This window comes from Cotesia glomerata, linkage group LG1 (genome assembly GCF_020080835.1).
Source record: "Cotesia glomerata isolate CgM1 linkage group LG1, MPM_Cglom_v2.3, whole genome shotgun sequence".
NCBI classification, from domain to species: Eukaryota; Metazoa; Arthropoda; class Insecta; order Hymenoptera; family Braconidae; genus Cotesia; species Cotesia glomerata.
The window spans coordinates 1,613,895-1,639,988 of NC_058158.1; the positions used below are offsets into that span (position 1 = coordinate 1,613,895).

At 29.2% G+C, this 26,094-nt stretch overlaps 4 protein-coding genes and 3 long non-coding RNA genes across 14 annotated transcripts in view; 4 read left to right on the top strand and 3 right to left on the bottom strand.

Annotated features, from left to right (window-relative positions):
• Positions 1-4,941, top strand: LOC123275093 (transcriptional adapter 2-beta). 2 transcript variants are annotated; one of them, XM_044743013.1, is made up of 10 exons: positions 1-175; positions 305-398; positions 573-670; positions 746-805; positions 1,765-1,909; positions 2,006-2,528; positions 3,095-3,329; positions 3,630-3,685; positions 3,767-4,256; positions 4,782-4,941. In XM_044743013.1, the coding sequence occupies exons 2-10, from the start codon at positions 392-394 to the stop codon at positions 4,893-4,895; spliced, it is 1,728 nt and encodes a 575-aa protein (XP_044598948.1). In that variant the 5' UTR covers positions 1-175; positions 305-391; the 3' UTR covers positions 4,896-4,941. The 2 variants fall into 2 exon arrangements, with proteins under 2 accessions (XP_044598948.1, XP_044598949.1); XM_044743014.1 differs by lacking the exon at positions 4,782-4,941 and having other exon boundaries at positions 3,590-3,685; positions 3,767-4,176.
• On the bottom strand, positions 4,853-12,958 carry LOC123275112. The gene is made up of 3 exons (XR_006511619.1): positions 12,820-12,958; positions 11,248-11,499; positions 4,853-4,939 (listed from the first exon to the last, which is right to left on the bottom strand). It is a non-coding gene; the product is annotated as an uncharacterized LOC123275112 (long non-coding RNA).
• Positions 5,774-11,506, top strand: LOC123275091 (protein sneaky-like). Its single transcript, XM_044743011.1, has 6 exons — positions 5,774-6,001; positions 7,131-7,346; positions 7,417-7,781; positions 7,883-8,070; positions 8,756-9,288; positions 10,331-11,506. Exons 1-6 carry the CDS (start codon positions 5,789-5,791, stop codon positions 11,039-11,041), a joined length of 2,226 nt encoding a protein of 741 aa, XP_044598946.1. The 5' UTR covers positions 5,774-5,788; the 3' UTR covers positions 11,042-11,506.
• LOC123275110 (ejaculatory bulb-specific protein 3-like) lies at positions 11,275-13,449 on the top strand. The gene is made up of 2 exons (XM_044743035.1): positions 11,275-11,506; positions 12,830-13,449. The coding sequence occupies exons 1-2, from the start codon at positions 11,275-11,277 to the stop codon at positions 13,069-13,071; spliced, it is 474 nt and encodes a 157-aa protein (XP_044598970.1). The 3' UTR covers positions 13,072-13,449.
• Positions 13,280-26,094, bottom strand: part of LOC123275113 — a 16,819-nt gene continuing 4,004 nt past the window's right edge. For 2 of the 7 annotated variants that reach the window (XR_006511621.1, XR_006511620.1), the window contains 4 exons: positions 16,914-17,469; positions 15,772-16,072; positions 15,062-15,669; positions 13,326-13,413 (listed from right to left, as the gene is read on the bottom strand). This is a non-coding gene — a long non-coding RNA (uncharacterized LOC123275113). Of the gene's footprint in view, positions 13,414-15,061; positions 15,670-15,771; positions 16,073-16,913; positions 17,470-18,948; positions 19,954-21,501; positions 22,267-22,978; positions 23,302-23,376; positions 24,470-24,620; positions 24,713-26,094 lie in introns of those variants that run through there. The other 5 variants (XR_006511622.1, XR_006511626.1, XR_006511625.1 and 2 more) reach the window with 5 other exon arrangements.
• Positions 24,399-26,094, top strand: part of LOC123275083 (protein patched) — a 19,525-nt gene continuing 17,829 nt past the window's right edge. Inside the window, exon 1 of the mRNA XM_044742994.1 lies at positions 24,399-24,704. Within this exon, the coding sequence (XP_044598929.1) occupies positions 24,399-24,704 (306 nt within the window). The remainder of the gene's footprint in view (positions 24,705-26,094) is intronic.
• The window catches only part of LOC123275118, a 984-nt gene continuing 764 nt past the window's right edge, over positions 25,875-26,094 (bottom strand). The window contains exon 3 of the long non-coding RNA XR_006511633.1: positions 25,875-25,999. This is a non-coding gene — a long non-coding RNA (uncharacterized LOC123275118). The remainder of the gene's footprint in view (positions 26,000-26,094) is intronic.

Here is a 26,094-nt window from a genome sequence, read left to right on the forward strand (position 1 = left end):
CACTTGTCAGTCACGCATAAATATAGATATACCGAGTGTGTAAAACAGAACAGACATTTTGCATTTCTCGGCTGGGTTTTAGAAAAGAGACGCCACCTAAAAGGGGGAAATTTGTTAGGCGTTGCTCCAAAACATTATTTGGTACCCAAAAACCCGCACCTGCAATGATTACGAGGTAATTAACCGATTTAAAAATTTTTAATCATGTTAAAATTGTCAAAATCCCATTTAATTTTCTGTATTACAAATCCGTATGGGTGTGTATATGTGTAATACTTATTTTATTTGTAAATGTATTTTGCAGTAATCTGTGACGTCATACTGTCATCACCGTGGGGAGTACCCTGTAGTCGAGGTTAATAAACACCAATACGGCCTTCGCGTAATTATTATGGCGGGTATGTATGATTTATTGTTTGTTTATCATTATCTAATTGCTTTCCAATCGATAAGCTAATCTTTATCAGAAGATAAATATTTAATTACAACTAATTTAGCTAAATACTCTTTAATGAGGCAATTTAAGTTTTAAATTATTAATATATATTTTTTTTATTTTATTGTTTTTGCAGACTTATATGCCAAGTACACATGTACTTACTGCCAAGAAGACATTACCGGGCTTCGGGTGAAATGTGTTGAATGTCAATATTTTGATTTGTGTTTGCAGGTAAATATTTTTTTTTTTTTATTTTTTATAACCAATTTATTCAAAAAACTTAATTGCTTTTTTTTTTTATTTCAGTGTTTTTCTGCTGGAGCAGAAATAGGACAGCATAAAAATGATCACTCTTATCAATTTATGGTAAATTTATTTAATGTACTATGATTGATACTTGACAATTTTTTTTTTTTTTTTTCAACAAAAAACTAGGTCTAAAGAATTATTTAGAAAAAAATTGATGAAAATTAAAGTAGCAGATATTTAACCCTTCAGCACTATCGCTATGAGATTTTCTCTCACGCTCATCAATAACTCAAATTTTCTTTCAAATTTCAAATGGAATGACTATGTAATTTTTTTTCTATCTGCCAAAAAATTAATATTATTTCAGATTGCAATATTATTATTTTAATTGTTCTATACTATAAAAAAATAAAATAAATTTTATTAACTCTGTGAGATATTTTCTCATCGCAATAGTAAAGTAGAGAGGTCAGAATTTAAAAAATCGGGTCTGATCGGTACAGTTCGGAGGTTCCCGTAAGAGTGCATTTGTGTTCGGATGTATTATTATTAAATATTATTTTTAAATAAGTCAATTTTTTTTGTTTTGAAAAATTTATCTTGTTTGAAATTTTTTAAATTAAAGGGGCTATAAGCATGCGTGCGCTTCCACAAAAGGCGTGAGAGTTTTTCTTATCGCGCGAGTAATGATAGTAAATCGTTTTGCGAGAGTGCTGAAGGGTTATTAATTTTTAGAATATTTTAAAGAAATAAATTACTTTAAAAAAAAATTGACATGTAAAAATTTAAAAAAATAAAAAATGCAATTTTTTAATAACAATTTTCTAGAACAAATTAGTTTGTTAAATAAAATTAAAAAATTTTTAACTGACTGCTAACTTTAATGTCATAAAAAATTGCATTAATAATTTTTTAGAGTTTTTAAAAATGAAATTTTTTATGCTCTAATTTATTAGTTAAAAAATTTTTGAAAATAATCAAATGTCTTAAATTAATTTCAATATCATTTATAAATTAAAAATTCACCTTGCAATTATTTATTTTAAATAAAAATAACAATTTTATTTTAAAAATAGGACTCGGGAACAATTAGCATTTTTAATGGTAGCAGAGGTAATTGGACAGCACGAGAACACTTGAGATTACTTGACGCAATTGAACAATTCGGTTTTGGTAATTGGGAAGACATAAGTAAACACATTGAGACCCGAACACCTGAAGGTTATTATTATTCTTAACAATTAATTCTATCATTTTTAATTTAATTATTAAATTGTTAATTTTTGTGCTAATAATTCTTAAAAATGTTCTGAACAGAGGCAAAGGAACAATACATTGCCAGGTACCTCGAAGGAAACATAGGAAAATATACCTGGCCTCCACGACAGAGACGTTCATCTTCCTCATCATCTACCTCAGAATGTTACACTCCAAATTTAACCGATCAAACAACGAGCCCGGACCACGGGCCGCTGTCACCTGATCTAACGTCCAAGCTGCCGCCGCTGGATATCACTCCTGAAGAAGCCCAGCAGCTTGGATACATGCCCCAGCGAGACGACTTTGAGCGTGACTACAACCACGAGGCAGAGTCGCTCGTTTCCTCGCTCTTCCTCAATCCCGCGGAGGACGATGACTTAGATATAGCGTTAAAGTTAGCCCATGTAGATATGTACACTAATAATTTAAGAGAACGGGCTAGGAGAAAAAGAGTCGTCCGTGATTATCAGCTTGTATCTAATTTTTTCTTATCTTCGCGGAAAGGTGAGAATTCAAATGTCAATAGTAGTGTCTCTGGTGGCAATAAAGGAATTAAAAAGCGACAAACTAAAGAAGAAAAGTAAGCTTGTATTTTTATTTAACTATTTTTTTTGGTTATTATTTACAAGTGGAGTCAAACTTATTTTGGGCGATAATTAGGTGAAAAATTAACAATTATTATTAATTAATTTGATTAATAGTTATTATTAATAAAAATTCTTTATTAATTATTAAAAATTAAAAATTATTAATCTTAAAACTTTTTTTTTTCTTTCAAAAGTTTGAAAAAATTTTGACTCATATTTTTGGATAAAATTTCTATTTTATCTTTTTTTGATGTTTTTGATGTATTTTGTTTTTTTTGAAAAGTACATAAAAAAATGAGCAATTGAAAAAAAAATTGAATATCACAATTTTCTAAAAAATTTATAAATTTTTTAGAAAATTTGTTAAAATTGTGATAATCAACTTTTTTTTTTAAATTGTTCATTTTTTGTGTAATTAAAAAAAAATATATATATATTAATAAGATCAAATAGAAATTTCGTTAAAAAGAATGAAAATTAAAATTGTTGACCCCACTTGTAAATATTTACCTTTTTTTTTGTCATTGAAATTAATTTTTGTTATTTATTTTATCAACAGAGACTTTAGAGAAAGGATGAGGATATTTGCGCAGTTTTACACAGCGCAAGAACATGAACAATTCCTAACAAATTTAGAAAAGGAACGAGATTTAAGGCTCCGGTTATCTGAATTATATCGCTATAGGGAAAACGGTATCACCCGGCACGAAGAATGCGCGCATTTTGAACAAGTAATGGCAGTACAAAATTCAAATGAAATTGTCAACAGCGATCACTGGATGGACAAAAAATCTGTAAGTTATTTTCTTGACTTTGATTAAATTTGCAAAAGCAAATTGTTAGAAATTTAATAAGCGATTAAAATATGAAGATAAATTTTGCAAACACATAATACACATTAATAAAATTTAAGTTGATCTCGTAGCATTAAAAATTTTTAATATTTGATTATATATTAGTAAAAAATGTGTCATAGTTTGTTTTTCGTAAATAATTTGACGAATCACATTAATTAAATTTTAATATTTTTGTGATACGTGTGTGTTTGCCACAGGCGTTTGTGAACAGATTGTATCAGTTTGCATTTCACTTAGGGCAGCAGTGGGCCCACGTCGTCCACGCCAATACACCGGCACACCTCAAAAAAAAGGTATGTTTCCTCTTTTTCAACAACTTTGAAGATATTAATATTTTTTGAGCAAATACTGACCTTAAAATTCTGGATAATTAGAGACGAAGAAAAAAGTTGCTCTTTCATCGCCCGAAAATTCACTACAAAAGCCAGCAGTACCAGCAACAGCATCGGAGAATCCGGGCAAAACAACAACAGCAGCGGCGCAAGCGGTTTTTTGATTGCAAACAACAGCAACAGCAACAGCAGCAACAACAGCAACAGCAACAGCAACAGCAACCAAAATCGGACGACGACTCCAGTCAATCAGTCGGGGGCGGGAGCGGGGGAACTTGATGGAGTTTCTCCAGCTGGTCACCACCATCAGTCCGGAAGTAGTTTACTGGCTAAGCAAAAATCTTCCGTTCACAATGGCGGTGTAAATCAGCAAACCACCTGTACAAAGTCAATTAAGAATTTAGATTTACAAACAAACAGCTTAGACTTGGAAGCAGCAGCTCACCTTTTAACGCAACAAGAAAAAATACTTTGCCTTCAATTGGGTTTAAAACCGACGCAATACTTGACACAGAAAACTTTATTGCTTCAGGTGAGCTGAAATTTTTTTTTTATTTAATTTTTATAAAGTAAAAGACCTAATTATGGGCACTTGCAATTTTATTTTAAGTAAAAAAATTGAATGTTCTCAAAAAATAAATTTTCTTAAAATTTATAATTCAAAAATTGTATTTATTAATTTATTATTAATTGTATTTATTAATTTATTATTAATTGTATTTATTAATTTATTAAAATAAGATGACACTGGATATCATCCCAGATGACACTGGATATCATCCCAGATTACAATGAGTATAATCCAGATATCACACATTATAATCTGGATTTTTACAGTTACTATCTAAAATTTTTTTTTAGCACAGATATCACTTAGTATAATCTGGGATGATATCCAGTGTCATCTTGTTCTTTCAGTGTAGAGTTAATTTGTTTTTTTAATAAAAATAAAATTGCAAGTGTCAATAACTAGGCCAGTGTCAATAACTGGGTCTTACCTCAATTAATAATTTTATAAAATAATTATTATTTTAATTTAATTTAATCATTGCTTCAGGAATACTTAAGCGGTGGCAGCGGTCGGCGATCAAACTTTATGGCTCACTCAGAACCAGAAAATAAAATTCTCCATTATCTCGTATCAAATGGGTGGATTGCAGCGGCCACTTAATAGTCTATCCCGGCTGGCGTATTACTACATCATTCACTAAAGAACTTAAAAAAAAAGAAGAAAACCACCAACGATAATAATAATAGTTAAAATAAATCTCTTCCTTGCTTGTTATAATTTTATTGCTCCACATTATAAAATATTTAAAGTTTTATTCGAGTGTAGTAGTAAAAAAAATATAATTATTGGCCATACCGTATGGCGAATAGATAAAATCTTAATATTCATCATCATCATCATTATTATCATCATCACCCGAGCTGTGTGTATGTAGTCTAAGTGTGCGTGTGGGTATGGATGGTTTAAATAATAAAATGTTTTATTGTTGAAATGTCGTATAAGTTTACAACTTTACAAGTCATTTATGAGTTTTGTTCATTTTTTCTGTCTTGTAATTTTTTCCGCTTAAACGGTATCGGGTACCGTCATCAATTATGATGCAGTTAGTACTACCATTGCTACTAGACAGACATTATTGCGCTTGTTTTTATTTTATTTACATGCCTACTCGTATAATTATTTATTTTTAAATATACGCGGTGGCTAAAAAATAAAATAAAATCTAAGGACGAAAAATAAAAACATATCTGGTTGTGTAAAAAACAAACAAAGAACAATGTATTGATTTTATTGAATGTATACGTTCAATAAATTGACGTCCTAATCGCGCAGTATTAGATTAATTATAAATATTGTAATTATTAGATATGTAATTAATATTTTTAAGTTTAATGAGTCACACGCACACAAGTGATATAAATTAATTAATTAATTAATGAGAAGAATAGGTTACTTCTGCAGTGGCTTTGTAGGATGGTTAAGTTAAATAAACAAAAATATACATAAATATATACATATATCTATATATATATATATATTATTTATAAAATAATATGAATTTTAAATTTATTCATGACTTGATCAATGATCCTCCTGAAACTCACAAAATCACCCGAGCAATTGTCGGATTTTTTTTCGGGTTTGCAATAGCTATTTTTTATTATGTCACTGTTGTAATTGATTTGGGATTTGCACCGTACACTACTTTCACGCTGGGTGTAATTATCGTGTTGCTGATGTCTATTGGCTGTGCAGTATCCATACAAGTATGTAAAAAAAATAATTAAAACTAGCAACCTTGCAGTCACTGTGTGACTGCCGTGATTTTTGAACTATAAATAAATAAAATTTTGGTTTATTAAATAATGACTCTTGTTAAATTGTACTGTACTTTTTTAAATATTGACGGATTTAAAGATATAAGCTCATCCTGATGTTACATTCATCAAGAACTTTCATTTGAATACCCACATGTACTTTGATATATTTTTCATATATACATATATATATATATATATATAATATATAAAATATATGAAAAATTGATGTAGGTACTCAAATGAAAGGTCTCGATAAGTGTAATGTCAGAGTGAGCTTATATCTTTAAAAATGTCAATAGTTCACAAGATATAAGGTCATTTCTTAATTATGTAAAATTTTGCTTTATTAAATAATGACTTTTGTTAAATTGCACTATACTTCCTTAAATATTGATATTTTTAAAGATATAAGCTCATCCCGATGTTACACTCATCAAGAGCTTTCGTTTGAGTACCCACATGCATTTTGATATATTTTTCATATATTTATATATATAAATATATAAAATATATGAAAAATTGATGTGGGTACTCAAATGAAAGGTCTCGATGAGTGTAACATCGGGATATGCTTATATCTCTAAAAATGTCAATAGTTCACACGATACAAGGTCATTTCTTAATTATGTGAAATTTTGAATATTAAATAATGACTTTTGTTAAATTGCACTATACTTCCTTAAATATTGATATTTTTAAAGATATAAGCTCACTCTGACATTATACTCATTGAGACCTTTCATTTGAGTACCTACATGAATTTTTATATATTTTTCATACATACATATATATAATATATATAAATATATGAAAAATTGATGTGGGTACTCAAATGAAAGGTCTCGATGAGTGTATCATCAGGATGAGCTTCTTTTTTTAAAAATTCAAACGTTTGTAAAAATTTAAACTTTTGTTAAAAGTTCACAAGATACAAGGGTCATACAAGTCACCTTTGAGAAGGTCATTCTTCAATTATGTATCTACAGATAGAGCATTTTTGAATGCAGCCTAAATACTATAATAAATTGACTATTAAAAATATAGATAAATAGTGTAATTTAATTATTATTTTCAGATAAGATGCGTTTGTTTTCTGACACTTCCGTCATTTTTAGGCCGTACAGGCCGCAATGTACTAAAAACTCTTACAGTCGCTTACATTATTTCTGGACCGATACTTAATTTGAGTTACAATGCAAAAGAAGTTGTCCGTTCATTTGCATGTACCGCAGAAATGCACGCTAATTTAACTAAAAAGCGATTTGATTTAACGTTTGAGCCCTTCAAGCAGGTACCAATTAATTTTTATATTTAATTAAATTTAATTGATAATAAATTAATCAATAGTTGTATTAAAAAAGGTGATGCTAGGAATGGAAGAAAGTAAAGCGGACATGAAAGTAGTAGCTGATTCAGTGAGAAAATTAATGCTGCCCATAGTTGAAGAAGTAGAGGGTAAAGAAGCGATGAAAAAATTCAGCGAAGAAAATGATTACATTGACGAAGAAACAGAAGCGAATAAAAAAGAAAAATTAAAGCCCAAGCACAGAAAAAAACGGTATAAATTGGTGCTTGATACAAATCGTATTTTTAAAAGAAATCAAAAGGAAGAGACTAATGAAACAGAGGAGACTGTTTTGTCGGCGGCGGATTACGAAACAAAGTATCGAGAAAAAATAAAAGGCAAATGTGAAGATCAGCTCGCTGCGGGCTCTGAAAGATGCCGGTAATGCTAGATATTAATAAATACTCAGTATTTAAATTATGTAGATTAATAATGATGATAATTTTTGAATAAATGGCTCTCTCTTTTCGTTTTTATTGAAGATATATGTTCGCAAAGTCTTATGACCAGTGTTATGATGCCGTTACATGGGCAGCTGCTTGGCTTCTGTGCTGGCCAATGAAACTTGACTTTATTTGTGACGCTGTTACTTCTCTGGGGGGTGCTAACATATGTAATCCTGATGGCAAAGTTGAAACAGGCATCGGGCAAGGATATGCCGGGCTAAAAGGTATTAATCGGCAGCATTAATTATCTTTACGTCTTATTTCTTATTTATTAGAGGGTGGCGCAAAAAAACCGACTGTTTTTTTTTTTTTTTTTAATCTCGAGTGAAAAAATGTCAGTTTTTTATGTTTTAAGAGCCCTCTCCAAAGGACAGCTCAAAAAAAATTATTAAAAGGTCACTCCAAATTTTTTTAAATTTCAAAAATCGAAATTTTTTTTTTTTTAATTTTTTTTCTCGTTACGTCATAATTTAATAGACCAAAAAAAAATAAGTTCCTGAAAGTTTCAATTCAAAATTAAAATTTTGAAAGGTCGCTCATAATGTTTTTTAAATTTCAGAATCAAAAAATGTTAATCCAATTAAATAGTCACTGATAAATTAAAAAAAAATTATGAGCAACCTTTTAAAATTCACATTTTGAACTGAAACTTTCAGGAAAACCTTTTTTTTTTCTATAAGATTATGTCGTAACGAGAAAAAAAATAAAAAAAAAAAAATCGATTTTCGACGATTTTTGAAATTTAAAAAAATTTGGAGCGACGTCTTAAAAATTTTTTTTTTAAGCTGTCCTTTAGAGAGCTCTTAAAACATCAAAAACCAACATTTTTTCACTCGACTTAAAAAAAAAAAAAATAGTTGGTTTTTTTTGCGCAACCCTATTATTTATATATTTGTTTTGCTGTTATAGAGGCTCAAAAATTCCTTGAAGATAACGCCAAAGACGGCCAGCTGCAGTACAAAGTTAATCTGGTTAATTCTTCAGCTCTCGTGGGCGTACGCGACGTCAAGGATTCTGCTAAGGCGATCTTACATGAGTTTACAGTTCGTAGTGATTTTTTTGTATCTGTAATGGTGATAATAAAGCGTCTCTTGGCGTTCATCGTCTTCAATATTATTCGGAGCGCACAGAAGTATCACGATCGGTATCTTGATGTTATTGACCACGACAATCGTTACATTACTAAGTTCTTCAAGAAAATAGATGCAAGACGTGCGCTAAGAGGGAGTTCTACTCTTCTGCCATTGAAAAAAATTGAACGACCGAGATACATTGATCCTTACTCTATTAAATTAACCACGAGAGAACGCCGGAATTTAATTGCTAGATCGCTAAGATTAGTTTTTGAAGTTTTTACAACCACTATTTTTATTATGCTTGATTATCTTTTGTATTACACTTTGTTTCTTGTTAATAAGCACGGTAAAATTGAAATTACTCAGGTAATTTTATTTAGTATTTTATCCAAGATTTTTGCCGAAAATATTTTTTTTATTAAGATTAATAAAAAAAGCCCCAATTTCAAAATTAAGTTTCACTAGCAACCTTGCAGTCACTATTGTGAACTATATATTAATAAAATTTTGCTTTATTAAATAATTATTTTTGTTAAATTGCACTCTATTTTCTTCAATATTGACGTTTTTAAAGATATAAGCTCATCCTGATGTTACACTCATTGAGACCTTTTATTTGAGTACCCACATGCATTTTCATATATTTCTCATATATACAAATATATAATATATATAAATATATGAAAAATTGATGTGGGTACTCAAATAAAAGGTCTTGATGAGTGTAATGTCGAGATGAGCTTATATCTTTAAAAATGTCAATATTTCACAAGATACAAGGTCATTTCTTAATTATTGATATTTTTAAAGATATAAGCTCATCCTGATTTAAAGCTCATCAAGAGCTTTCATTGGAGTACCCACATGCATTATGATATTTTTTTTCATATATACATATATTTAATATATAAGAATATATAAAATATATGAAAAATTGATGTTGGTACTCAAATGAAAGGTCTCGATGAGCGTAACATCGGGATGAGCTTATATCTTTTAAAATGTCAATAGTTTACAAGATACAGTGTCATTTGTTAACTATGTATCTAGAGTATTTTCGAATGCAGCCTAAATATTTTATCATATAAATACACTGGCTACAAAATTTTGCTTATTTTCTTAATAATATAGATAATGGATTCAAATTTTCGCTAATTATAAAAATCCTAATTTTAAAATTCTAGCTTTTTTATTCGTTTTAAGAAAAAATCATAATAAAAATTTTTTTTTATAAAATTAAATTTTAAGCAACTTTTATTTAAAAATTGTTTAATATGACCAATGTTTTTCCCGCAATATAAAAAATTCAACACCATTAATTATTACAATTACTGCAAAAATCCTGGCCATAATTATCATTATTATCTTAATCTTGACGATTATTATTATAAATATTTTTTATTTGCAGTCTGGCGAGCATAATTTGCATATAACCGTACGTGGTGTAGGATTGATGGCCATATTAATGCGCAATATCTTCAACCGATTCAATATAAAAAGACATATAAAAGTATCTGTATCTAATATCGAATGTCTTCCACATCCTCATAAACTTCCAAATTATATTTTCTACAAAATCTACCTTACCTATATATTTATATGGATTTTAGTATTTATCGACGGTTATATTAAAAGATTAAGATCTAAAATGTGTTCATTTTTTTATCCCAAACGTGAGGAGCAACGTATCGTCTACTTGTACAACGATGCCCTGAGGCGCAGATCACATTTCAATCGTTTCAAACGTAGCCGGATAAGAGTATTGGTCCGAGAACAATTGTTAGAGCGTAGTGTCGATGTTTGGTTCGTCTTAAGAAACGACTACCCACGGTGGTTTGGTTGGCTCCGTTTTTTCGCGTTTGCAAGACCTAGATGTCTTCTTTGCAACGAAACGGAGCCACGAAAAAAATCTAATTTCCACAAATGCGAAACTCCAAGCTGTCCTTTTTACTATTGCAAAGATTGCTGGAAAGATATAGAAGAAATTTGCTACGCTTGCACACCAGATAACTTTGACAGTCAAGACGAGTCCGACGTCCTGGATTCCAATGAAGAAAACGCGAGGATAAATGCTAGATCCGAAGAATCCTACTTCTGGCACCATTGCGTGATTTGTTAATAATTATGATTACCGTTACCTAAGACTTGATAGCTCCAAAGTAGAGGTCATGAATAAATTGTATAAAAATTAATTTAATAAATTAGAAGCATGCAAATTCACGTGCAGTTAATAAGCTCAGTGATTTATTTGCGTAGAGCGGATGGAAAAAAATAAATAAAAGGACTGGTGAATCGTGCATCATCATTGTGTCCATAGTTACGTACCTTGCATTACTGCTTCGAGTTATCATCATGCTAAACAGAATTACAATGAAGATCTTTATCATTTTCATCGTCTCTGCGACAATTGCATCTCTCTGTAGTTTTGTCTCAGCTGAGGCTCTTAATAAGTCCAGCATGTACTCGACAAAGTATGATAATATTGACATTAATGCGGTTATCAAAAACGACCGGCTGGTTAATAATTACGTCGCTTGTATGCTGGATGAAAAACCTTGTACTCCAGATGGTGAAGAACTAAAAAGTAAGTTTTAGATATTTTATTATGAGAATAAGAAAAATTTTGCATTGAGGATAGTCAATTTATTATAAGTATTTACGCTGCATTCGAAAATACTCTATCTTCAGATACATAATTAAGAAATGACCTTGTATCTTGTGAACTATTGACATTTTTAAAGAAATAAGCTCATCTTAATATTACACTCATCGAGACCTTTTATTTGAGTACCCACATGCATTTTGATATATTTTTCATAAATACATACATATAATTTATATAAATATATGAAAAATTGATGTGGGTACTCAAATGAAAGCTCTTGATGAGTGTAACATCGGAATGAGCTTATATCTTAAAAAATGTCAATAAAGAAATTTCCTTGTATCTTGTCTACTACTGACATTCTTAAAGATATAAGCTCATCTTGATGTTACACTCATCGAGACCTTTCATTTGAGTACCCACATCAATTTTTCATATATTTTATATATCTATATATATTATAAATATGTATGTATGAAAAATATATCAAAAATGCATGTGGGTACTCAAATGAAAGCTCTTGATAAATATAACATCGGGATGAGCTTATATTTTAAAAATTACCAACAATTAAGAAATGACCTTGTATCTTGTCTACTACTGAGATTTTTAAAGATATAAGCTCACCCCGACATTACACTCACCGAGACCTTTCATTTGAGTACCCACATCAATTTTTCACATATATTATATATCTATATATATATATATATATATATATATATATATATATATATATATTATAAATATGTATGTATGAAAAATATATCAAAAATGCATGTGGGTACTCAAATGAAAGCTCTTGATAAATATAACATCGGGATGAGCTTATATTTTAAAAATTACCAACAATTAAGAAATGACCTTGTATCTTGTCTACTACTGAGATTTTTAAAGATATAAGCTCACCCCGACATTACACTCACCGAGACCTTTCATTTGAGTACCCACATCAATTTTTCACATATATTATATATATATATATATAGGTTCCAGAGCCAAATAAAATTATTATCTATCTATCTATCTATATGTATATATGAAATATACATCAAAAATGCGTGTGGGTACTCAAATCAAAGCTCTCGATAAATGTAACAACGGGATGAGTTTATATCTTTAAAAACGTCAATATTTAAAAAAGTATACTGTATACAGTGTAATTTAACGAAAGTAATTATTTAACAAATCAAAAATGTTATTTATTTATAGTTGACAAGTCACATAGTGACTGCAAGGTTGCTAGTATATTTTATTTTATTAAAATAAATATTTTTATATAATAAAATTACCTTATTGCAGAAAATATTCCAGATGCTTTGGCGACAGAATGCGCAAGTTGTAGTCCAGCGCAAAAAAATATCGCTGAAGTAATGTACCATCATCTGATTGATAATCGACCGGATTTATGGTCCAAACTGGAAGTCAAGTACGATCCATCGGGCAGCTACAGAAGACGTTATCTCAGCCTGGACAAGGATGAAGATAATGATGATGATGATGATGATAATGAAGAAACCCAGTCAACGACAATGAAAATTTAACTTGACCGTCTGTAAATAATATTTCGGGTGAATGGACAATAAATAATAAATAATTCAATGATTAATATGCGTCATAACTATAGGAGGTAATTTAGTATTCTTAAAGTGTGCCTGTTTGTTCTTGGTACGTTTAATCCATACGAAAATTAAAAAAGGCTCCTAAGAAGGACGATTTAGTGACAAGTAACATGCGAAAATGATGGTTCACCTAAGTACTGTATGTACATAACGTAACGTGTAACGGAACGTGGGTGGGCCCAAGATATCTTCCCCAGCCAGTCTTCCCGGAATTCCATGTAGCATATAGTATTCTTTGTGTGTTGTACTGGTTGCGAGATGATTCTACAAGTACAAAGAATAATAAAAAATATGTTATTTTTTTCTTATTTTCTAGAGTTTCAAGCAAGGGTAAATCCGGTGATGTAAACTTTATAAATATATTTATATATCCGTGCATATAAGCTTAAATATCCAGACGTGGGATGTAGCGCACTGATAAAAGGATTTATTAACAATTAATAAATTAATTTGTTTAAAGACAATTATTTAATTTATTAAATTTTAATAAATATTTGTTTGGGAGGAAAGTACATTTATTAATAGTTTATAAATATTTATTAACAATTAATAAATTGTACTTAATAAATTACTTATTAATTGTTAATAAATCGTATTTAATAAATAATTCATTAACTGTTAATAAATATTTATCAAATCTTACACAGAAAGAAAAATTTCTTGACTGAGAACAAAATTCTTGGCTCAAGAAAATTTTCTGGTGCCTGAAGGAAGCGAAGTTGTGTTGGCCGAAGTAAAAATTTTTCTTTAAATTCTATTCTTGGTGGAAGTAATTTTTTCTTCATTCAAATTATCATAAATACTTGATACAATAAATTTTTATTTTTGATCAAGATTTTTAAATACTTTAAAAAGCAGCGCCTACCTACTTAAGCTGAGAAAAAAATTTTCTCACCTTGAGAAAATTTTTCTCTGAATATTTGATACCCATTTTATATTATTTTAGCGTGCAATTATACATATTGAATGAAAAAAAAAGATTCAATATTATTTGATCTTCTCATTTGACATGTTAATCAATAAAAATATTAATGAAAATTTACTTCTATCTTTATATTTAATTTTTTGGAGCAAGAGAGAAATTTTCTCAAGACAAGAAAATTAACTTCTATCAAGAACTAAATTTTTTGGAGCAAGAGGCTGAATTTTTTCAAAACAACAATATTTTCTTGACTTAAATAAATTTTCTTGGATCAAGAAAATTTTCAAGTGCCTGAAGGAAGACCGAAGTAAAAATTTTTCTTGAAATTCTATTTTTGGTAGAAGTAATTTTTTCTTAATTCAAATTATCATAAATACTTGATACAATAAATTTTTATATTTGATCAAGATTTTTAGACACTTTAAGGAAGCAGCGTCACCTACTATAGGTGAGAAAAAAATTTTCTCACCTTGAGAAAATTTTTCTCTTGAATATTTGATACCCATTTTTTATTATTTTAGCTTGAAATTATACATATTGAATGATAAAAAAGATTCAATATTATTTGATCTTCTCATTTGACATGTTAATCAATAAAAATATTAATGACAATTTACTTCTATCTTTATATTTAATTTTTTGGAGCAAGAGAGAAATTTTCTCAAAACAAGAAAATTAACTTCTATCAAGAACTAAATTTTTTGGAGCTTCGAGGCTGAATTTTCTCAAAACAAGATTCTTTTGACTTAAATAAATTTTCTTGGATAAAGATAGGTATTTCTTAAAGCAAGAAAATTAATTTTGTTGGAATAAGTAAAATTTCTTGTCAAAAAAAAGTTTTTTCCTCAAAAATACAATTAGGAAGAAAAATATTTTCTTGGCTCAAGTGAACCTTCTTTTCATTTATTAACAGTTAATAAAGCTTATTAAATATTAAAAAAAAATCCTTCTATCAGTGCGTAATTTAAAAAATGAAAATAAAATATTTACCAGCATTAAAAAATTTTATCTCTCGAAGTAAAGCCCGCCGGCAAAATTCAAGCAGACATGTCTCGGCATTATGAGTTTGGTGCTTATTGTAGGTATGTGCTTATGCTGTGCAAGTATTTATAAATGATTTTACTTAGAAGTATTAAAAGAAGAAAAAAGTGAGGAGAAGAATAAAAAAAAAGCTAAAGGTTGTCGGAAAAAAGGGACGTTAAAAATGGATGTCAACTTTTATTCTTCGCCCCCATCTTTCTTGACGCGCAAATAGAATAGTACAATTTCACAGTCCCCCTGAGAGGTCTTTGTGTTAGTGTATAGTGTGTAGCAATATAATGGAAAGAGTAAAGTAAAGCAGGCAGGCAAGCGCAGCGAACGAATTCGGGGACGAGGAACGAACCAACTCAGAAAGTCTCTTCTTAACGCGCGTTGGGTGGTCTGCCGCTCGCTGTTTATGGGCCACTGCATCTGCGCTAGCCCAAGCTCCACTCGTACCATGTATTACCCGAGCCCGCGCTCGTTCTTTGAGCGACGCTCTGTGTGTGGTCTACGCGCGCCCAGCCTATACAGGTATAACTTCTCTCTCCGAGGCTTGCTATATAACTCGGCTATAACTGAACAACATACACATATAAAATATATATTATATATATATATATATATACTTACACGCTCACTCTAATATACATTCAATTCACTGGTTGTTAATGACTTACCCGTATCAACGTGTTATGTTGTCTTTGCGCGGATTCGCCCGTACTTAGCTTTCATCCAGAATAATTATTTTAGCTATTACATACTTGGATTCTGTTCGAGCTATTTTACATACAATCCTCCTATCCTGACAGTCAGAGTAAAAGCCTCCGCTTGGTAGAGTAAATAAATTTTTAATTCTAAAGCAAATGCCTCTTAATTAATGACTCTGTCCCAATTACCCGGGTTTCAGTCAATAAAATTTTTTTATTGAGCATTATAGTCGACCGAATATTCATTAATGAAAATTAACTTTGCCGGGATCTAAAAAATTAAAAATTTTTTTTTATTAAAAAAATTATTACAAGAAAATAAAAAAAAAATTCATTTGTAAAAAATTTGAAAAACTATAAGTGCAATTTTTTAATTCTAATTTAATACGACACTCAACAATTTTTTATTTTATTTATTAATTAAATTAGAACTAAAAAAATATCTTCAAAAAATTGCACGTATAAGTTTTAAAACTTTCTACATGTGAAAATTGATTTTTTAATTTTTAAAAATTATTTTTCAATGAAATAGTTCATAAAAATTTTTAAATGTCGGCTAATTTTATTTTCATTCATTAATTAAGTTAGCTGACATCTCAAAATTTTTATCATTTTTTTTTATTGAAAAAATTATTACAAAAAAATAAAAAAAAATTTCATTTTTAAAAAAAACTTGAAAAACTATAAGTGCAATTTTTTAATTCTAATTTAATAAATTAAAAATAATCAAAAAATTAAAAACTTCGGCTAACTTTAGTATTATTATTGATTAATTAAGTTTGCCGACATCTAAAAATTTTTAGAATTTATTTTTATTGAAAAAATTATTACAAAAAATAAAAACTTGAAAAACTATATGTGCAATTTTTAAAAAATATTTTTTTGTGATAATTTAATTATTAAAAAAAAATTAAAAGCGTCGGCTAACTTTAGTATCATACCAAATTATATTCTAAGTAATAATTAACTATTCGCATTTATGTTGCGTAAGTTAGCCCAAGTCCTATCAATTATTCTGAAAAATATATAATAAAATTTATAATATAAATTTCAGTATTTAATGTTAGTTTATAATCCTTAGATTAAAAGTCCGATTAAATAACTTTTATTACCTGTTTTTTTTTTTCTTCTATGAACCTCCAGCTAGCTAGATGGTATCAACTATAATCTACATATAATTGAGCTCATGCAGATGTATAATTTAATAAACTTTTTTAAAAAACAATAGTCTTGATAATATGAGCGTAGGCTTTAAAATGTCACACTGTCTAAAAATCAAAGAAGAAATAATTAATTAGTGGTGTATTATAACTTATTAATTGATAAAGCTTAAATGTTGAATAAAACATATGTCTTGTCAGTGCAATTTTTCTACTCGATCTAATTCTAGTTATGAAGGTTCTTCTTTTGACGTCTGCAATTTTCAAATTCTAGTTGTCCTTTACCTTCATCTTTATACTCTTGTTTATATTATTATAATTATTATTATAATGTGTGGTATACAGGAGAGTTGCGACGAGGACCACACACGTGGACGGCGATCAGTGCGCGCATCAAGCCAGTAGTGTTTTTATATTTTTTCAGCCTTTTTTTATTAACTTCTTATATATATTTTCTCTTAGTAATACGTGCGAACACGTTGAGCAGCACAATTCTCGGTAATATCACCTGGAATTAAAATATTTTTAGTAGAAATAACAATAAAAAATAACAAAACTACACAGAAAGAAATATTTCTTGGGAAAACAAAATTCTTGGCTCAAGAAAATTTTCGAGTGCCTGAAGAAAGACCGAAGTCATGTTGGCCGAAGTAAAAATTTTTCTTTAAATTCTATTCTTGGTGGAAGTAATTTTTTCTTCATTCAAATTATCATAAATACTTGATACAATAAATTTTTATATTTGATCAAGATTTTTAGATACTTTAGGGAAGCAGCGCCACTTACTTCAGCTGGGATAAAAATTTTCTCACCTTGAGAAAATTTTTCTCTTGAATATTTGATACTCAGTTTATATTATTGTAGCGTGCAATAATACATATTGAATGAAAGAAAAATGATTCAATATTATTTAATCTTCCCATTTAAAATTTTAATCAATAAAAATATTAATGAAAATTTACTTCTATCTTTATTCTTAATTTTTTGGAGCAAGAGGCTGAATTTTCTCAAAACAACAAGATTTTCTTGACTTAAATAAATGTTCTTGGATCAAGAAAATTTTCAAGTACCTGAAAGAAGACCGAAGTAAAAATTTTTCTTGAAATTCTATTCTTGGTGGAAGTAATTTTTTCTTAATTCAAATTATCATAAATACGTGATAAAATCAATTTTTATATTTGATCAAGATTTTTATATACTTTAAGGAAGCAGCGCCACCTACTTTAGCTGAGAAAAAAATTTTCTTACCTTGAGAAAATTTTTCTCTTGAATATTTGATACCCATTTAATATTATTTTAACGTGTAATTATACATATTGAATGAAAAAAAATGATGAAATATTATTTGTTCTTCCCATTTGACTTGTTAATCAATAAAAATATTAATGAAAATTTACTTCTATCTTTATATTTAATTTTTTGGAGCAAGAGAGAAATTTTCTCAAGACAAGAAAATTAACTTTTATCAAGAACTAAATTTTTTGGAGCAAGAGGCTGAATTTTTTCAAAACAACAAGGTTTTTTTGACAAATAAATTTTCTTGGATCAAGATACGTATTTCTTAAAGCAAGAGAATTAATTTTGTTGGAAAAAATTTTTTTTTGCTCAAGAAAATAATTAGGAAGAAAAATATTTTCTTGGCTCAAAACCTTTTTTTCTGTGTACTGGTCTGCTGAGAAGAAATAAAAAAGCCTTGTGTTATCTGCACCGAGGTCTTACTTTAGTATCTCAAGAGTCCTGGACAGTTCTGGGTACCAAAACCTGGAGCAAGAGTCGATAATATATACACAATACCCAAATAACATAACAATGATTGTATGTACAGCAAGTATATGTATATTATTGTCGAGAGTTGCTCGGAAAGAACAAATACAGCAAGGACGGCATGATTTTTGTGCGCCACATTGTGAAAAGACCACCCACGATGAGGACAAGGCGCAGAGGCAATATTTAGCGAAAGGCAAATCTCCGTCAGCGGACCACCCACCTTGTATTCGTCGTACTCCGTCGTCGTTTAAGTGATCAGTGGTTCTTGCTCTCTCGATTCCGATCCAGCCCGGCTTGCTATCTTGGGTCTACTCTCTATTCTATACTTCTCTTCAGCTTTAGCTTTAGCTTTAGCTTCAGCTTCAACTTCATCCTTAGCTTGGACTTGGACTCGGCTCTGTAACTCAAATATATCAGCACAAGTACTGTACTGCGCCCACTAACGCGGTGCGCTTATATTATTCCGCTGGTTTCCAAAAGAAGAACAAGGCCAAAATCAAGTCCAAGAGCAAGAGCAAGCCCAGTACATATACATACACATAACAGAATAAGTATAAGTATAATAAGTAAGGAAGATAGCTTCTTCTTCTTCTTCTTCTTCTTTTTCTTCTTTATGCTCTGGTCTGAGTTGAGAAGAGACTCTTTAAGCTTGAGGCTTCATCCCCGAATCTCGAAGTAAAGACGGTGTGTATTTACCTGATGTACGCACTGGAGATAATGATTCTTATGTATCATTAAATTCACTCGATCCTTTCCTTTTTTCGTTATTTTTCAGTTAAATCATCCTCTTCATCTAATCGACTATCCTTTTTAATAAGTACCGGTTAAATTGGAGTTTAATGTACTCCCAGCGGAATCCATTAAGAACCAAAACAATAAGGATTACAATTTAATGTATTACATATTATATCTTTGTGTGTACATGTGAGTATAAGTATTATATACTTACACACACTTGTGCTTATCCAGATATTTGTAAGTATAACAGTGGGGGAATAGAGTGGCGGCGAATACCGGTTAGTATACACGTCAAAACCGTCGTTGGTTTAAACATTGTCTATAGCACCAGGCTCGCGCCCTGGACCACCCAAGCCACCAAGATTGCACACACGGAAGTTAAACCATTCCCTCTCTATATCCACGCGCTTCGCAGACATTCATTTTGGCGCACACTAAAATGTTTACCTGAGATATCTATATACATATAAATATATATATATATATATATATATATATATATATATATATATATATATATATATATATATATATATAGATACCTTTATGTGCAGGCACTCTGATCGGAGCAGTTAATATATTATTAAATATTTAAAATTCATGATAATAAAATAACAACGTCGATAGTTATGTGAGCTTGTTAATCTGCTATTTAATTACGCAATAAATAATTTTACTGAGCTAAGACAAATGTATTTGAAATTTCGATTGATAATTTAATTACTGATAAACGACGTGCTATTTATGCCAGATAGACAAGTAACTTTGTTTATTATTTCAGTACTCAGTTTGACCTTAATTAAGTAAAGAATTTTTTTTTATTAAGAATTGATGGGTATTGGATCATCTATATTATGTATCTCTAGATACGTAATTAAGAAATGACCTTGTATCTTGTGAGCTATTGACATTTTTAAAGATATAAGCTCATCTCGATGTTACACTCATCGAGACCTTTCATTTGAGTACCCACATCAATTTTTTATATATATATATATACATGTATATGATATATATTTTAAAGATATAAGCTCATTCCGATGTTACACTCGTCAAGAGCTTTCATTTGAGTACCCACATGCATTTTTGATATATTTTTCATGTATACATATATATAATATATATAAATATATAAAATATATGAAAAATCGATGTGGGTACTCAAATGAAAGGTCTTAATGAGTGTAATATCGGGGTGAGCTTATACCTTTAAAAATGTCAATATTTCACAAGATACAAGGTCATTTCTTAATTATGTAATATATATAATATATATTTTAAAGATATAAGCTCATTCCGATGTTACACTCGTCAAAAGCTTTCATTTGAGTACCCACATGCATTTTTGATATATTTTTCATATATACATATATACAATATATATAATATATGAAAAATTGATGTGGGTACTTAAATGAAAGGTCTTGATGAGTGTAATGTTGAGATGAGCTTATATCTTTAAAAATGTCAATATTTCACAAGATACAAGGTAATTTTATTTGAGTACATCCCTACATTACACTCATCAAGACCTTTTATTTGAGTACCCACATCAATTTTTCATATATTTATATATATATATATATATATATATATATATATATATATATATATATATATATATATATGTTTATATGAAAAATATATGAAAACGCATGTGGGTACTCAAATGAAAGCTCTTTATGAGTGTAACATCGGGATGAGCTTATATCTTTAAAAACATCAAAGCATAATTTTATTTATTTATAATTCACAAGTCACGGCAGTCACATAGTGACTGCAAGGTTGCTAGTATTTAATAATTACAAATACGGGGACGCAAGATGTTATCGCGGGAAGAAATAGACAAAATAATATTTTTATGGGATAAACAAACAGGATAAATTAATATATTACGCAAGTTAAAAGTTGTTTGTTGAATGAATGAATGGATGAATGAATGAATGAATGAAATAAAAACGTCAGACGTTGCGATGTTATTCTCTGTAGCTAATGTAACATTACGAATTGTGATTGAAAAGTAAATCACACTTACATGCTGGTGTATTGAAATACCATCTAGTACTTTGTATAACGCATATATCTGTGTATACATATGTATGTAGATATATGGGTGTATATAGTTAGTTAGACGCTTTGGGTGGTCCTTAAACATCGCCGTGGGCGGTCTCAGATATTCACTAACACCATTTTGTGTGTGATATTAATCGGAGAGTAGGCATCACGCTTTTTTTATTTAACATCCGTGGTAAATAGTGTTGATACCGAGTTTCAGTTTTACACTGCTCTGCAAAGCTCCATTCCAAAATTATTGTGTCAGAGCTAACTAAATTATTTATTATTTTTAATTTTATTTGTTCGGTTTTTATCCAGACAACTCCGATGCATAATTAATCACTATCATTCTTCGTAGCTTCATCAGAAGAAGAATTTCCGGTGGAAATTTATATTCAAGTGACGTGTCTAATGCCGAACAAAGACTGTCTAGAGTCTAGAGTCTAAAAAAATGAATAATAACAATTATTATTTATTATACCTATTCATAATTGATTACCGCAATATTTTACCTTCTTCCTGGTCATCATGATGTAAGTACACTGAAAGAATAAGATGATACTGGATATCATCCCAGATTACAGCCCAATTTTAAAACATAGTAACTGCAAAATTTTTATAACTGATTTTTTTTAGTATTGCTACATTTATTATACCTTAATTTCAAGCATTTTTTCTTGAAAATATTTATATTCAAGTATTTTTTATTCATGAATCAAATTTTTTATCAATTTGGCGCTCAAAATTTTTTTAGTAAGAAAAATTTTTAAATTATCAATTATTGTGTTTTGAAATTGGGCAGCCGATTATTATGAGTGAAAAAAATTTCAGATAGTAGCTAGTATAATCCAGATTACAATGAGTATAATCTAGATATCACGCAGTATAATCTAGATTTTTCATGAAAATGAAAACCGACATTTCAAAATTTTCAGAAATTTTTTATTGAAAAAATTTCAATTAAACAATTAAAAAAAATTTGTCACATGTAAAAAACTTGAAAAACTATAAGTGCAATTTTTTAGAAATATCTTTTTAGTTGTAATTTAATTAATAAAAAAAATCAAAAATTTTTACACGTCTGCTAACTTCAATGACATTAAAATTAGCAGTCATTAGAGAATTTTTCAATTTTTTTTAACAAATAAATATATTCCAAAAAATAATTTCTAAAAAATTGCATTTTTAATTTTTTTAAATTTCTACATGTCAATTTTTTTTTACCATAATTTATTTGTTAAAAAAAATTATAAATTATCTGCTAAATTTATTTTCATCTAACTTCAGTGTCATGATTTTTCTAGCTACTATCTAAAATTTTTTTTTCATCACAGATATAACTGAGTATAATTTGGGATGATACCCAGTGTCATCTTGTTCTTTCCGTAGCAGCTGAAGAAAGATACCGAAGAACTAAACCTACTTGATACCTTCATATTAATATTACACATACTTACAATAATAATTATATATCCCTACATAGTTTATATAGATTCAAATTGTTATTAGTTCCAACTTGGATGTATAATATATAAACCGCATCGTCATCTGGATAATCCTCGCGTGCGATTACTTTCTCTCTCCTTCATCAGCTCTCCTGTAAGCTGGTGTTAGTACTCCTGTCTTATCATCACGATCTTAGTTTAAGTTGTGTGGAGAGACAGTGCAGAGCACTGCTTTTACCCGAGCCTCTTGTTACTTTTATCTCGTGAAAATATATTTTTTTACAGATCCTAAAGTTAAAAATTCCTCTGAAGAGAAAATTTGGAGTTTCGGGTACCTGTTGAAGAAATTTACCAAGAATAACATTGGGAAAAAATGTAAATTGGAGCGAGTTAATGAGAAGGAGACTAACCTGAAGGATACGATCCTGCTGTGACGCACAACTGACGACATGTTTTATCCAAGGGAGAGCTTGGATTCCTGGAGCGTGTGCTTGAGCGAGATGAAGGAGAGGAAAGTAAGTAGTGGGGAAGAAATATCAACTATGGCTGGCGCTGAAAGCCGTGTTGGAGTTGGAGTTGTTGGAGTGAGCCTACACGACTACGAAAGAAATGTAGCAGCGAGCAACAGCTCCAGAGAGTGCCCGAGAGCTTCCTTCAGTACCAACTTTGACGGCTAAGCGCGCGAGTCGTGTGAGGTTATCCACGCGCTCAACACATCTGATCGCTATTTTTTAAATTATTTACTGCTAAAGTTACGTGTTTTTACTTACCGGAGTTTTTAATTACTCGATATTTAAATCCTCGGATTTGTCATTTATTAAATATTGATTTAAAAATATTTTAACTGATAGTAAATAGGAGTTAAGTGTGGATTAAATACAGAAAGTGAGAAAGGCTGACTACAGCCTTACACTTAATATTAACACAGTGCGTCACGTACACAGACACACACACTCACAAAATACCACACAAGCTTCATCTGGATTTTTCTCTTTTTCTCGCCGCTTCCTCTTATTCTTTTTGTGAATGCTGCAGCAGCAGCAGCAGCAGCAGCAGCATCAACAGTATCAACAGTATCACCAGCATCACCATCAACCGACCTGTGGTTGTTTAAGTAAAATAAAGTTTTTAATTTAATTTAAAAACAAACCGCGGGAAAATTCAAATACTTATTTTTAAATGTGCTAGTGTGTGCTCAGTGTAAACAAAGTTGTGAAAAGTGACGTAAAATTTATTATCAAGCTCCAGAACTTGGATTGAATGTTTGAGCACCAGCTATCACCACGATTAAAATTGGATATTATCAGGAACACGAGTGTGTGCGGACACGTGGTGTATTATTATCGAAGGTACGTGATATAGAGGGTGCAAATCTGGTGGATAATAATTTTAAAGTGATACGTGGGAGCAAGCAGCAGATGCATGACAGATCATGGTCTCTGAGTCCGAGCCTACAGGGATCCTAGCGGGACGCCCTATTGGTGCTAGTTCTAGTGCTAGTACCTGTAATAATAGCAATAATATTAATAATAATAATCACAGTAATAATAATATTAATAATAATAATAGTAGTATTAATAATTCGCCGGGAAATTCACAACCGGCGCAACATCACACTAAAGATAATAATGCCAATAAAAACATTGAGACTTACGATGTCGACGAGAGGCATATGTCCAATCTATTGGTCAGGCCGAGCTGGACAGATGCTGCCATTGCCCTGGATCAAGTCGAAAAGGTGTGTGTCAATTATTATTATACTACTCTGGGACTCTGACTTTGCAATATTATTAAATATTAAATAATGCTAAAGTTAACCGACGTTTTTAATTTTTTGATTTTTTTTTTTTCAATAATTAAATTAGAACAAAAAAATATTTTTTAAAAATTGCACTTACAGTTTTTCAAGTTTTTTACAAATTAAATTTTTTTTTTATTTTTTTACAATAATTTTTTCAATAAAAAAATATTTTAAAAATTTTTAAATGTCGGCTAATTTAATTTTCATAAGTTAGCCGACATTTTTAATTTTTGGAGTTATTTTTGAATTATTAAATTAGAATTAAATATTATTTTAAAAAATTGCACTTATAGTTTTTAAAATTTTTTTTTAATAATTTTATTAATAAAAAAAATTCTAACTAATTTTAGACTAAAAAATGTTTTTTTTAAATTGAATTTATAGTTTTTCAAGTTTTTTAAAAATTAAAATTTTTTTTTAATCATTTTTTCAATAACAAAAAAATTCTAATAATTTCTAGATGTCGGCTAACTTAATTTTAATAAACATTAATGATAATAAATTTAGCAGATATTTAATATTTTTTTTTAACAAATAAATTATGGCAAAAAAAAATAATAAAAAAATTAACATGTAGAAATTTAAAAAAATTCAATTTTTTTTAAAATAATTTTTTTGTTAAAAAAAATAAAAAATTCTCTAGTGACTGTTAACTTCAATGTCATTAAATATATTATATTTTAAAGCGAGTCATTTAGCTTTCTTCAATACTGACAATAGAAGACATCTGATAATTTTTTAGAATTATTAAAAAATTTTTTTAAAAAGGTTTTGCATGCATTTTTATATTTCTTCTTTTATATATTTACTATTTTAAATTATCAGATGTCTGATTTATGATACTCAAATTAACAGACAATTTTTTTTAGAATTTAAAAAAAAAATCAAAAGCGTAATTTTTTTTTGTAATGATTTTATTTGTTAAGAAACTTTTTAAATATTTAAAAATAAATAAATAATTATCTGTTATTTGAAGTATCATTACTTTCTTCACACTAAACCAATACTAAAATCTATTAAATAAAATCCCAAAGTAAAATAAAAGCCAATACTCTTTTTAAAATGCTAATTTGAAACTGAGCATAGCACGGAATATTTTTTTTTTGCCCAAGTGACTTTTCTTCTTCTTATTCTTGATCTTCTTCTCAAAGTACTTGATCTCAATACTTGTAACGACTTTTATTTGCCGTAGAGATATTATACAGTCTGGAGATTAAGAGCTTGAAATTTATCTGTAAAAATAAATAATAAAAATCTAGAAGTTTAAATGAATAAAAGAAGAAATGAATATATTTATACGACTGTTGTATTGAATTAGAGGATACAA